The sequence below is a fragment of the Belonocnema kinseyi genome, chromosome 9, assembly GCF_010883055.1.
Source record: "Belonocnema kinseyi isolate 2016_QV_RU_SX_M_011 chromosome 9, B_treatae_v1, whole genome shotgun sequence".
Lineage (NCBI taxonomy): Eukaryota > Metazoa > Arthropoda > Insecta > Hymenoptera > Cynipidae > Belonocnema > Belonocnema kinseyi.
Genome location: NC_046665.1, coordinates 70095958 through 70109792, shown reverse-complemented (window position 1 = coordinate 70109792; position 13835 = coordinate 70095958). Strand labels below are relative to the sequence as shown.

The following is a 13835-nucleotide window of genomic DNA, read 5'->3' as shown; positions in this document are numbered from 1 at the left end:
AGAGAATGGAGGATAAAAAGTAAGAGGAGCTTAAATAGAGGAGAAAGAATAGGGGTGCAGAGTAGTTGTGAATCAATAGGAGGGGAGAGGGAAAGTAGGGACAGGTTGGTGATTGGCTTATGCAGGCTAGTATGAGAGGGGAAATGATAGAGTTAGGGAAAGGTCTCAGAGGAGGGGAAGTAATTGAAGTAATGGGGATGGGCGTGGACGGAAGGGCAGAGGGAAGTCTTATGGTTCGTAGTTTAGGGGAGTGAGGTTCAATTGAAGGGAAGTAGTGGGATGAATATATAGGATCGGATAGGATAGGCTAGACCAGAATACGATAGAAGAGTGGGTAGAGGGCGACATTTGGAGAGAAGAGGAAAGAATTGATGGAATTTATTATCACCTTATTAGGCTAGAAAACCTTATTTTGAAGACCGTTTTTTAAAGAAAATTAGGTTGCGGCAGTTCCGAAAATAATAAATCGAAAATTTCTCAATTTAAATTTCTTTTATTCCATTTATGAAAGGTTCTATATTAAAAATCTAATAAGATTAGAATTTTGGTCTTTGCGGCCACTCTCTGCTTATTTTTTAAAAAGATTCTTATAAAAAGACACTAAAATTTTCATAATTGTAAGACCACACTTACGATTGACTTTCAAGATGATTTCAGAAACAGCAGGCTTAACGAGGTGACTATTATGAGCCTTGCAAATGAGCCTTGCTCTTAAAAAATCTCTAGTCACTTTTGAAATGTCGAGGCGATTGACGGTAGTGTCTCCCATTTCCGAAGTATAACTTTCATCGAGTATTTTATTTTCCAAGTACCAAACAACTTTAGGTGGCGGTTTTCCACCAGTGACTTTACAAACCATAGACAGCGGGCTGTCCTCGTTGAAAGGTTGCAGTATGTTCGCCAAGTTCCCCGTACTCGTATAGATCAGCGGTGTCTCAGGTGGTACTAATTACAGGAAGGAGAAATTTCCTCTAAGAAACTTTTCTTTGCTCGTTTGTTGTTTAATAAGAACATTTATTAACATGCATCAAAAACCACAAAGAAACCTTTCAACTGTAAATTCTCGTGTGATAATAGGCATTTGTTAAATATAACACCTGTTTAATCATTGGGATGTACTTTTTGGTTGAATTAATTTTACTTAATGAGTAAAAAAACTTTGAATTTTGTTCATGCGGATTGCAGAGAAAGTCTTTAAAAAAATGTATTAAAACGGAGAGCACTGAATAATTTCAAGATCAGCATTTCAAAGCTAAAAAATTCAGGGCCCGGATCAAAGAATCAGTTATAACTTTCTGACTCTCAAAGTGGAGCGAGCTCTTCTCACTTGAGTTTTAAGCGAAGTGAGCCCCCCCCCTCCCCCCCTCCTTACTCTAGGCGGCCTAAATTTATAAGCACTTCTTTGATTGGGGGCCTCAATTTCAATTTTAAATCGTTCGAATTATAATAAACTTACTGTCAAACGGGATAATTTAGAAAATGTAGGATAAATGCGGACATTTCTAAATTAATAGTTTAAAAATATCAGTAAGTTTTTTTCAACGGCTCCTAATTGACAAAATTGGACGGAAAAAATTTTCAACCTTTACATTTAATGTTTTAATTTTTTATTTTGACTAAGTTTGAAACTACATAGTTTATTGTGTTACATTATTATTTTCTTTCTTGATTTTGAATTTCCACAATGAGAGTATTACAAGAACGATAAATATAGATCTTTAAAAAAATGTAATTACACTTTCAACAAAATATTTAAGGATCGGTGGTTTTTTTGTACTTTCGTGCTTAATTTTGTACTGCATCACTATTATTTTAAAAAACCACATACTCTAAAAGTTTAGAAATTAAAATCTATTATGTTTATAGCCATCTTTAATAAACGATGTTATGATAAAGCATTCAAGATAGAACTCTTTTAAATTGAACAGTTTATAATTGAAGAAAAAAACATAACTTGAAAATTTGCAGCTTTTACATTTAAAATTAAAAATCTGAACTTGGTTTCAAGCTATAGTTTTCTATTCGAGATAATCTAATTTCAATGCACAAATTTTCGTAATTGGGATATTAAAAGAACGAAAAAAGAGGCCTTTAGAAAAATTAATTACACTGTCGAAAAGAATTTAATTAATTTGTTGGTTCTTTGAACTTTCTTACTTAATTTCATTCTACTTCACTATATCAAAATTTTAAAAACACATACTTAAAGGCGTTGTAAATTACAATATATTTAACTCAGAAACTACTTTTATTAAATAATTTGATTTAATTTAGAACTATTTGAAATTTAACACTTTATAATGGAGCAAATTAACAATTAAAAATTTGTAAGTCATACACCTAAAATTTTAATTTTTAATTAAAAATAGGTCCTGCAGTTTATTTTGTCGCTTTCTATTAATTAATTTCGCAGGCTACAATTTTCACAATCAGAGTATTATCAGAAATAATCAAGTAGGGGATTAAAAAAATTAATTAAACTTTAGAAAATAATTTTAAAATTACAATAAGTTGAATTTAGAGCCCACTTTTATTAAACGATTTTATAAAGTAGCGTTTTAGTTCAAATTCTTTGGCATTGAACATTTGATAATTGACCAAATTAAAAGTTGAAAGTTTGCAAAATTTTATTCGTACTGGGTTTTGAACTATATTTTGTCGGTCTAGATTATTTAATTTCTCAGGCTCGAATTTTCACAATCAGGATACTATTAGACTAGAAAATAGGACTTTGAAAAAAATCTAATTACAGTTTGGAAAAGAATTTTAATTAATCGGATGGTTCTTTTGACTTTCCTTTTTTATCCTGTACTACGATATCACTGTAGACAAATTTTAAAACCCATATAATTTTCTGAATTCAATCTTTAATAAAGCATTATCGTCAGTTCCCATTAATAAAATGGAAAAATTTGAAATTTAAAATTAATCATAATAAAATATTTCAATTAAAAATCAGAAATCTGAAGTATTCAGAAATGTTACATTACTGAAAATTCATTGATGCTTAAATATATGAAAAAATAGGTTTTAGGTTATAACTGTGGTCTATTTAATTAAACAAATATCATGTTTTGCTGAGTTTTACACTTTTTACCCTAAGCTAGGGGAATTCTAAAGTGCTGTAGAAAAATTATAATATTGGATTCCAACTTAGCGACTCGAAATACGTGGAAAACACATTGTTTTATTAACTTCCTCGTGAATAAATATTACATTACGGAGCCTAAAACTTTCAAAATTTTACATTTTTCCCCTAGGCACATATAGGACATGTAGCGACCCAAATTATACTTGAACTAAATTAATTATTTTACATTTAAATAATTGATTATAAAATCGAGGTTCATTATCTGTTATAGTGTGGCCTCCCCTACTTCCAATAAGGAAAGCAAACTTTTTTGTCATTGACAGAATTGTCAATATTAGATATACCTAAACTATTCAGAAATGTTACTTCACTGAAAATTCCATAATGCTACAATATACGAAAAAATATTTTTTAAACTCATAATTTTTTTTTATTTAATTATAGAAATATTCTTTTAAGAAATTACGTTTGAATTTTACGGTATTATAATATGTTCAACAGTTTCAAAATTGTTCATAACATTTTTTGAACATTTTTACGTTATGAACTCAGTCAGCTAAAAATTCTTACTCTAAAACTCAAACAGTTCAAAAATTTGAACATATAAAATTTTAGAAATATTTTTTATTTAAATTTTTAGTTAAAAATATTTTTAGTTCCAAATATTCAAGTTTTATAGAGTTTAAAATATTAAACTTTGAAGCCTTCGTAATTTTTACAATACAAATTCAAGTATTTGAAATATTTAAGGATTCAAAAATTTTTTTTTCAATTCAGCTCTTAAGTTCTACAAATTTTAATTCGAATTTTGACAATGTGACAAATTTGAAATTCAAACACTAAAATCTGCAATTTTTCAAATTTGGAAAATCAGTTACTTGAAATCGACTTATTAGGTAATTTTTACATTTCAAAGCATTATAAAATTAATTAAACTGAAAATAATCCTCTAAACGAATAAATGTGATTCAAAATTCTCTTGTGTCAAAATTTATGTGCTCCTTTGTTTATTAAAATAAAAATTACTGTCTTTTAGCAAGTATTATTCATTAAACATTGAATTGTAGTATTATTGAGTAAGTATGTTTTATACATTCAGAAAAAAGGTTCTTTGATTCGAAGAAAATTTCTTTCAATCAAAAAATATATATATTCATGGGCTTTCAGCCAAAGAAATTTCTGTTGATTCAAAGAAATGATTTTTATTCACATGAAAATGTTTCTTTCATTTAAAACGATTTTCTTTATATGGAAGTTATTTTTGGTTAAATAAAACAAAAATATGTTAAGTAAGGAGTCTCTTGAATTGATAACAAAAATTTATCTGTAAATAGCATGATATAATTTCCTACTAATCATACAAAAAAAATAGACTTACTGATTACTGTAAAATTGATCTTCTGATTTTTTGTAGGAGTGTCTCTGAAATCAACCCTGCACGTGTAGAGTCCCTCATCTTCTGGTAATACTGGATTAATTTCTAAAATAGCAGGATTCGAACTGGTCCTCATTTTTGCCCTATCACCAAGAACATTTTTTTTCGACCAGAGTTTTCCATCACTGATCAATGTTGTACGAGCATCAACACTGTAGATAGGCTCGCCTCCATTTTCATTCTTGTACCAGAAGACCATAAAAGCCATCTCGTTTCCTTTCTTGGGTGTAAGGTCACATGGTAATTTTGCAGAGTGCTCAGAAACTGCCACCACATCCAATGTTGGTACTGAAACAAATTAAATGACGTGTAACTTAATAGAGGCTTCGTGAATGTGTTTTTAAAGTCATAAAGAGGTTCTAAGCGTTATGGAATTTAAAAAATCTTATTTACCATGTTTTAAAGTCATTAATCCTTTACTGCTAAACCCATATTTCTATATCTTCTTCTGATACTTAATAAATAAAGATGATTTCATTTTTCTTTACATGCTCTTTCTCCTCGCCCCTAAATTTATTCGATTTCAAAAGAAAAATAAATAAATATTTTTCTGTTTTGAAAATTGGTTATATTTAGAGATTCTGCAAACCCCACGAAATTTAATACGCATAAGATGCCACCCCACGGTAGATAATGAAACTACAGTAAATACGGTATATATAGCGCACGAAAAAAGTTGTCTCAACTTTACATGTGACTAGGCTACCCTTATGAATTTTGAACCGTTGAATCCGTATCCTAACTCAGAATGTCTCCTATACCCCACAATTATCTCCTAGCCTAGGGTGAAAAGTGTAAAACTCAGCAAAGATTGAGATTTCACGGAGGTTTTATTTTTGGACAAAAAAGCTGATATCTTTCCGTATTTTGAGTTCATATATGACATAAGAATTTTTCTGCAGTGTCTCGGAATTCTCCCATCCTAGAGAAATAAGCTAGGGGAATTCTGACGTACTGTAGAATATTTCTAATATAAGATATAAACTCAGAAACTCAAAATAGGAAAATAAATCAGCTTTTTCGTACAAAAATAAAGCCTTCGTGAAACCCTAAGTTTCGATCAGTTTGCAACTTTTGATCCTAAGCTACGGGAATTCCGAGGTAGTGTAGAAAAATGTTAATGTTTGATTCAAATTTCTAGAGTAATGCTGAAAAGTTGAATGTTTTCTGAAATTGTCAACTTTTTCTTAGTGTAAAAGCCATGAAGATGTAATAAAGAAACAACAGAGAGAATGATTTCCTTGAGCAATTTCTTTCTTTTGTAGGTTTAGTTTAGAAAATAAAGACTAAAAAAGTATACGTTTAGGATAAGGACGGGGCTCTCCCCTTCTGATATTAAGAACTCAGCAGTTCCTCTCGCTCTAACAAAGTGAAAGGTTCACAAAAAGTTGGACGTTTTAAATACAACCGCAACTTTCTAGCATTACTCTGAGAAAATATAGTTACAAACAGTAATTAATTTTTTAAACAAATATGTTTGTTAACCTGCATTAATGCTTACCTCACGGTAAGTGAAAAGCTTAAAAAAGGTTGGAATTTTCCAGTAAAACATCAACTTTATAGCATTATTCGATGAGAATTTTGTTATGAATAATAATAAAATGTTAAAATAATATTTTTGGTCAAATTAATTATTAATTTTCTTACAAATTTTTTACTCGTGATGTTTTTTTGAGACCCTATAAAACACGGTTATGGGAAAAAAATTCAAAAAGTAATTTTCCATTTGTATTCTGTACCTAAAAATAAAGAGAAATGTTGCGGGACAACTTCAACAACAAAAATTTCCAATCCGTTTTTGAACCACCTATTACTCCAACAGGCAGTAAGTTCCATGTAAAATTCTAAAAAGCACAGTCTCTTCCGGCAGAAATCGATTCCGTCACCCGGCACGAAATTAGAAAGGGTATCGTGACTTCCTCTTATTCTTATATGTTATGTACCCTTGGGATAAGAAATATTCCGGTTACTGTCTGATATGGCGCCCCAGGTATTGGATCTCTTCTCAAAATAAGCTTCTTTTATCGCCTCTGATCTTATATTCCTCCAACTACTATACTATCCATATATCTGCTTCTTAATTCCGTAAGAAGTGGAGAAAATTTATCCGAATTAGAAGCCAGTACGAAGAAAGGCGATCTAAGAAATTTTATCGTCCCCTAGGGGACCGCGAGGGGCATAATTAATCTCAGATGTTCTGGGAGACATTAATCCTTATTTCGAAATAATTCTCCGGGCGCTCATTGCATTTTAGGATCGCGGAGAGAAGGAGATTTAGGACGAGAATGATAGCTCAGTCAATGGCTCTCCAGGATTACGAGCGATTGATGACTGCCAATAAAATCGAGCTGTTCTTACTCGCCATCAAGGCATAACACCAAGAGTTAAGTGATTACCTTGGTTGGATGAATGCTGCCTGATATGATAGTTATTAGGATGGCCCAAAAAAGGCTTTTCTTGAAAAACTTAGATTTTTTCAAAATATAAATCAAATAATGGAGTTTGAGCCCTAAAAGTATTCGATATGATGATTCTAAGTCCTGCCTCAAAAAAGTTTAATGTAAAAACTCCGAAAAAGCCAAATTCACAACAAGAAATGAATAAAAAATTATTATTAGAGGTATTCTGTTTAAAAAAATAGGTGGAATTAAATGATCAAAAATCGCACAGTCTTTGGTCTTCATTACCTGATTGTTTGGATAATGCATGAATTTGACTTTAAATGGCTGTTCTTAGCTCGTACTTTTGAATTTTCTGGAAATTTGTTCTAGAAAAGAAATTTGATAACCATGTATTTCTAAAAGAGAATGTATAAATTATAAATCATTTGTTAATGGTAAAAGCAACAATTCTTTTCTTAATTTGCTTGCCAAATGATCAAAAATTGGCAAAAATATTCTATTTATAACATTTTGATCAAATTTATTTCTCAATCTGTCCAATTATTATTATTGAAAAAAAGAAAATTCTAATTTCCAATGTTTTTTAACTTCGGGAAATAATTCTGTTCTTAAAATTTTACTACCTCACTATATTATGTAATTATCATTATTTAAGCCTTCATTTTTAGATCATTTTTATCATTTTTGCAAGATTAACAAAAAAAGTTGATCATTATATGATCAGATAATAGTACATTTCACTGTAAACCTTTTTGTTATCATAGAGAGAATCAAACGACAAAAAATGTTTCAAGAACAAACAACTATCCTCAGATTACAAGAACTTCAATCAAACTTTATTTGTTCTAATTTTTTGATAGTATGAAACTGGGGAAACCGCATTTTTATCTCTTCAAATCGTAACTCTTAACTTTTACATAACTTTTTATCTCTTCAAATCGCTCTACTCAATAGAATAAAAAATCAAGGCAGTACTGCAATTTCTTCAATAAAAAAAATCGCATTCGATAGAGCAGCATGGGGAAAGATTGATTTAATTCTTTGGTTTTTCTTTATGTTTTGAACTTTCTCAAATTAAATTAAAAGTCTGTTGAATTTTTCGTCTATTCTGCTCACTATTATTTGACTAAATTCATTAGGAATTTTTTGATTTTCTAACTTTATTTCAATTTAATCAAATTTTTATGAATTTTAACCAAGTCTCTTGAATTTGCACGATGTTTGCTAAATGCACTCCCAGTTTAATGAAATCAGTGGAATTTTTATGAATTTTTTCGATTGTTTTGAATTTTTTGAATTCAAAAGATCATTAGTTGGGTCCTTGCCGAAAAGCTGTAAAATTTAGGTACCTGTTGTTTGGTACCTGTTGTAAGATAAAGTACTTAGTAAAAACTATTTTTTAAGTTTCTATCTACAACCAGAGGTATCTGATTTTTGTGCTTGTGATTAGATTGTTTAAAGAAAAGGAGCATTCGGCTCATGAAAAAGCATTCTTTTTAAATCTATAATGTCGATAGTTATAAAACGGTTTCTTCAGGAAATGCTACAAACTTTCTGTGGCCTGCAAGGAGTGCAATATGAGAATTTTGTGCCAAACAATTACAAAATTACGAGCTTTTGGGATAATTTTCATTGTGCTTAATTTTTTGTTTGATTTTAATCAGTTTTCAATACATCAGAAACTATGGAAAATTGTCTGCTAGCAATATTATGGCGAAAAAAATCATTCGAATGGGAATCTATAACAATTCTACAAAAAAAATAATAATTTTAAAGGCAGATCTTAAAATTATTCAATCGAAATCTTCTAGTGGTCTAACTACATTATTCGACCTACACTTTGAAAAAATATAAAGATGCTTTCACTTTTCAAAAGAAGAGCCTTTTTGAGGCTACCCTAATAGGTATCGTCTATTCAACCAAAAGCTTATCGTCAATGTTTAAATTGCACAGCCACTTAAAATCGGTTTGTATATTTCACGAATAGAAAAAAAAGTTTGCTGATATTATAATCACATTCTGTGGAAACGCTGCATTTGAATTCTTGAATGCTGCTGTGTTCCTTTATGGCACTAAACGTGCCTGCTGCTTCATTCCTTAATGAGTGTCCGGAGACGAGAAATGAGACTTTCGAACACCAGGTTCCTTTTCTCCCTCACTTACCACTTTACATAAGCTTTCTTGCTCTTTGGTAACAAGATTTCCAGTGAATTCAATTTTTAATCAAATTTTTTTAATATTAACATTTTAAAAGATACCAAGCTTTGCAGTTTTACCTCTATTCCCAAGTTTCTCCCTTTTCCAGCAATTTGAAATTAAAAACCAAGATGCAAGAGTTTAAAAAGTTCAATTTACAAGTAGAAACCCATAACATTTATATAACTTCAAATTCAAAGTCTTCAAATTTAGAGAATTTAAAAAAGGACCTATATAACTAAACATTTTAATCTCAAAACTAAAATAATTCAAGAATTTGTAATTATCAGCACTAAGCAGTCTAAACTGACAAATCCTTTAATTGTATGGGAATTCAACAACTCAAAACTCAGTGCGTTTAAATTTCAATACTTCAATCTAAATATATTTAATTTCCAATCGTTTGTCATCAATCTTTTTCCGGTTCAATCCTTCAATTTCAAATTATTTAATTTTCAATACTTTAAAACTAAAACTGATAAACCATTGTCAACTTTGATATGCAGAAAATTAGAACATTTTAATTTACAACTGCACATTTTTGATGCTACAATAAAAACTATTTTGTTTTTATCGATTTCATTAAAAAATCAATTACCAGCGCTTTAAAATGAGAAGTCACAGGTTTTAAATGATTTTATCATTGAAATCGTTTTCATTTTGATCTAAACCCGAATTCCTAAAGTATGAATAATTAATCCTAAGTCTAAAACATAATCTTAAATTTAAATTCTTAAAAATTAGCCAATTTTAGAATCAACCATCCAAAATTAATTAGCTTAAAATGTGAAGAAGTGTTCCAAATTGAAAATTTCAACCTCTAAACTTCCAACAGCGTGCTCAATCAATTTGATTGATTTTTCACTAAATATTGATAAATTTTCTGTAATTTTTAGAGTTACTTCTCCCACCTCCTGCAATATTTGTGCCATATTTCATCTCTCTTAGTTATAAAAAAAGCTGAAATCTACTTTTATGTAAGTACTTTATCTTAGTATTAATTTTGAAAATCTATAAAATTATAGAAATTGGTCAAACGGCAGGTACTTAAATTTTACAGCTTCTTGGTAAGGACCCAACTAATGATCTTTTGAATTCAAAAAAATTCAAAACAATCGATAAAATTTATAAAAATTCCAAGTGCATGTAAATGAATTCATGATAAATGCTTAATGATTGAAAGTAAATTTAAATCAATTGAAATAAAATTCAAAATAATTAAAATAATTTGGAAAAATTCTAAAAATATTCCACTGATTTCATTAAACTGGGAGTGCATTTAGCAATTTTCGTGCAAATTCAAGAGACTTGGTTAAAATTCATAAAAATTTTATTAAATTGAAATAAAGTTAGAAAATCAAAAAAATCCTATTGAACTTAGTCAAATAAAAGTGAGCAGAATAGACGAAAAATTCAAAAGACTTTTAATTTAATTTGAGAAAGTTCAAAACATAAAGAAAAACCAAAGAATTAAATCAATCTTTCCCCATGCTGCTCTCTCAAATACGATTTTTTTATCGAAGAAATTGCAGTACTGCCCTGATTTTTTATTCTATTGAGTAGAGCATTCAAAGGGCAATAAAATATATTTTCTTCGTAATTTTAAGAGATGTGGAAGGTAGTTAAAAAATTAAAAACCAAAATCAAACTTTTTTATTTGAATTTTCCCGCCAAAAGACGTAGAAATAGTTTGATACATTTGGTTTAAGATTGTTTACTCAATTAACAATATATATTGCAGCAACATTTCTACAACATTACTAAAACATAGACAATGTAATTATGCAATATTGTAGCAATTATACTGTAATGTTAGGTAAACTATGGCACGTTCAATGCAACACTGCGTAGAGGTTCACGTGACGCGCAGAGTGATGGCGCCTTCGCGCGCTCTTTTCCAGAAAAATAATGGGGGTAAAGGGGAAATTGTTCTCTCTTCAGTGCTCCCAATTCGGGACCCCAACTGTACTACATATGCGTCACATTTGTATTCCCTTTTGAAATGATTACATTTTTAAGTCAATTTTGTATAATAAATAATCTTAATAGCAGTAATGAAATTAGTTTTTAAATCACAAAATAGTCTTTTAGAGTCAAAGGTTAATTAAGTATATGATTTTACCCCTAGCGGACCGGAGGAACCGAATGGAGCCTCTACAAAATACCCGTAAAGACCCCATTGGGTCCCCATTCGGTTCCGTTTTTAAAAATTCGAAAAAAACACCAAAATCAACTTTTCAAATGTTCAAATTCGGATTCTACGTTAAAATTCCCTATAGAAGGTCACGGAATAATCGCAATAGTTTTTTTTTTGCAATGGTAAAAAGTTAAAAAAATATAAGACGTATAACGCCTGTTGTCTGCTACTTACAGGCGATGCGTTTGAAGTGTAGCAGTCAACAGACGTTATACGTCTTATATTTTTTTAAACTTTCTGCCGTTGCAAAAAAGAAATATTGCGATTATTCCGTGACCTTCTATAGGTAATTTTAACGTAGAATTCGAATTTTAACAATTTAAAAGTTGATTTTGCTGTTTTTCGCGTTTTTTTCAAAAGGAACCGAATGGGGTCTTTACGAGTACTTTGTAGATGTTCCATTTGGTTCCTTCGGTCCGCCAGGGACTCTTCACAAATCAATTATTGATTTTAAATTCAAAAAAAGGAATAACTTCTTTACAAATTTAAATTTTACATAATTCATCATATTTTTTTGTACTTTTTAATTATTATATATTGTAAACAATTTCTTTGCATATTTAATCATTTCAAAAAAGCGTGCCATTAACAGCCAATGTTAATGCCGATGCGACGCGTACCCAGTGCAGTTGGGGAGTCGAATTGGGAGCATTAAAGAGAGAACGTTTTCCCCTTTACCCCCACTATTTGTCAGCAAGATAGTGCGCGAATGGACATTACTTTGCATAACATTGCGGCAATATTGATACAATATTGCATAACCATATTGTACCAAAACCATTTACACGTGTATTGGCGAGAAAATTAAAATTAAACATTTTTAATTTTGGTTTTAAATTTTTTTACTACCTTCTACATCCGGAAAATTAGGATGAAAATATGTGTTATCGACCTCCGAATGCTGTAATAAATTTTTTTTAATTACGACACTACTGATATTTCTTCGATAAAAAAATCGAATTCAAAATTCTTTTTTGTCGAAGTAAAAATTAAGTTTTGCGCCAAAACTCTCCCTCTACTTCTTTCCAATCTTGTCTAGATTTCCATCTCAAATCTTGTATCGAGTTTTACCTTAAATCTTGTATCGAGTCTTGTTTTGAGTCTTGTGTCGAGTCTCATATTGAGCGTCTTCTTGAATCTGGTCTCAAATCTTGTCCCGTGTCATGTCTCAAGTGTTGTATTGAATCTCGTCTCGAATCTCATCTCAAACTCATCACGAGTCACGTTTAAAATAATGTCTCTGGTCCCGTATTGAGTATCTTCTCGAGTCTCGTATCATATCGTATTCAGAGTCTCGTCTTGGATTTCGTCTTGAGTTTTCTCTCGAATTTTGTCTCGAGACTTTAAATGTGTCACTTTTCAATCTTCCTATCGAATCTTGACTTGAGGCTCACATTGAGCCTCTTCTCGAGTCTCAAATCTTGTCTTGAGTCTCGTGTTGAGTCTTGTCTTAAGTCTTGTCCTGAGTCTCGTCTTGAATTATTCTTTGATCCTCGTATCGAATATTGTCTCGAGACTTGCGTTGTGTCTTGCTTCGAGTGTCGCGAAAAAAATACGACGAACGGGCTGATATTCGACTGCAACGATAAGAGTTTCTGCCCGTGACTACGAAATCCAGGAATGAACTTAAATCTACCATTTTGCGAACAAAAAAACAAACCTTATTTATGGTTTTTTCAACTTTTCGCCATTTTTTAATCCAAATTCGAATACAATTACAAACGGGATGAAATAACTAATATCAATTAATCAACAGCATCAATCAGGTATTAATTTATTCGGTATTTTCTGGCCGTGACATGGGTCCTCAATCGTATAAGGGCTTCGTTGAATTAGGTTGAAATGGAAGCTGATCCCGACCCCTATGCTATCTATGTGTATGTAGTCTCCCTTTGTGGAATGGCAGAGCTATGAAATTCATTGATGGCAATGGCGATGTTAATAATCCGACGTAATTAATGTGCCATTCCGAAATTACGCTCGAACGAACAGAGTCCATAACGACGGCAGCAGCAAGAGGGGTGAAGAATGCTCGACCTGGCTTTAGGCTTCGGTCCTGTGTTTATCCGTATGGTAGGTACATATATTTCATGTAATTGTGCCTTTTCATAGCAAGGGACGCTAATGGTGATGAAGGTTGGGGACCCCCGAAAAACACACCTCTTTATCAGAGAAAATCGCCCAGTTCGTGACAGTCAAGTTCAGTCAAGATTCATGGCACTTGTCTAAATCAACTCAAATTAATTGATATAGAAGAGGGGCTATAAAGCTGCCACAATTTTTCGTCGTTTCTTACCAAGTGGATAGAAATACACATGAGACCTGAATTTTCAGATGAAGATAGAATTTTTTATTTTAGCCCAATTCGGCCTAATGTTTTTAGTTAAATATTAGTAAATACACACGGTAAAAAAAATTGAGCTGTGACAGGGATATTATTCCTTGTTATAGCTAAACATTTAGCTGAAAACAAACGAAGAATTTAGAAAGATCCACCACATGCATTATACGGAT

At 31.0% G+C, this 13835-nt stretch overlaps 1 protein-coding gene across 2 annotated transcripts in view; it reads right to left on the bottom strand.

Moving 5' to 3' along the window:
• LOC117180368 (hemicentin-1-like) overlaps positions 1-13835 on the bottom strand; it is a 95279-nt gene that overhangs the window by 28961 nt on the left and 52483 nt on the right. For both annotated transcript variants that reach the window (XM_033372837.1, XM_033372838.1), the window contains exons 2-3: positions 4470-4814; positions 634-945 (exon numbers count right to left, since the gene is read on the bottom strand). In XM_033372837.1, the coding sequence (XP_033228728.1) occupies positions 634-945; positions 4470-4814 (657 nt within the window). The remainder of the gene's footprint in view (positions 1-633; positions 946-4469; positions 4815-13835) is intronic.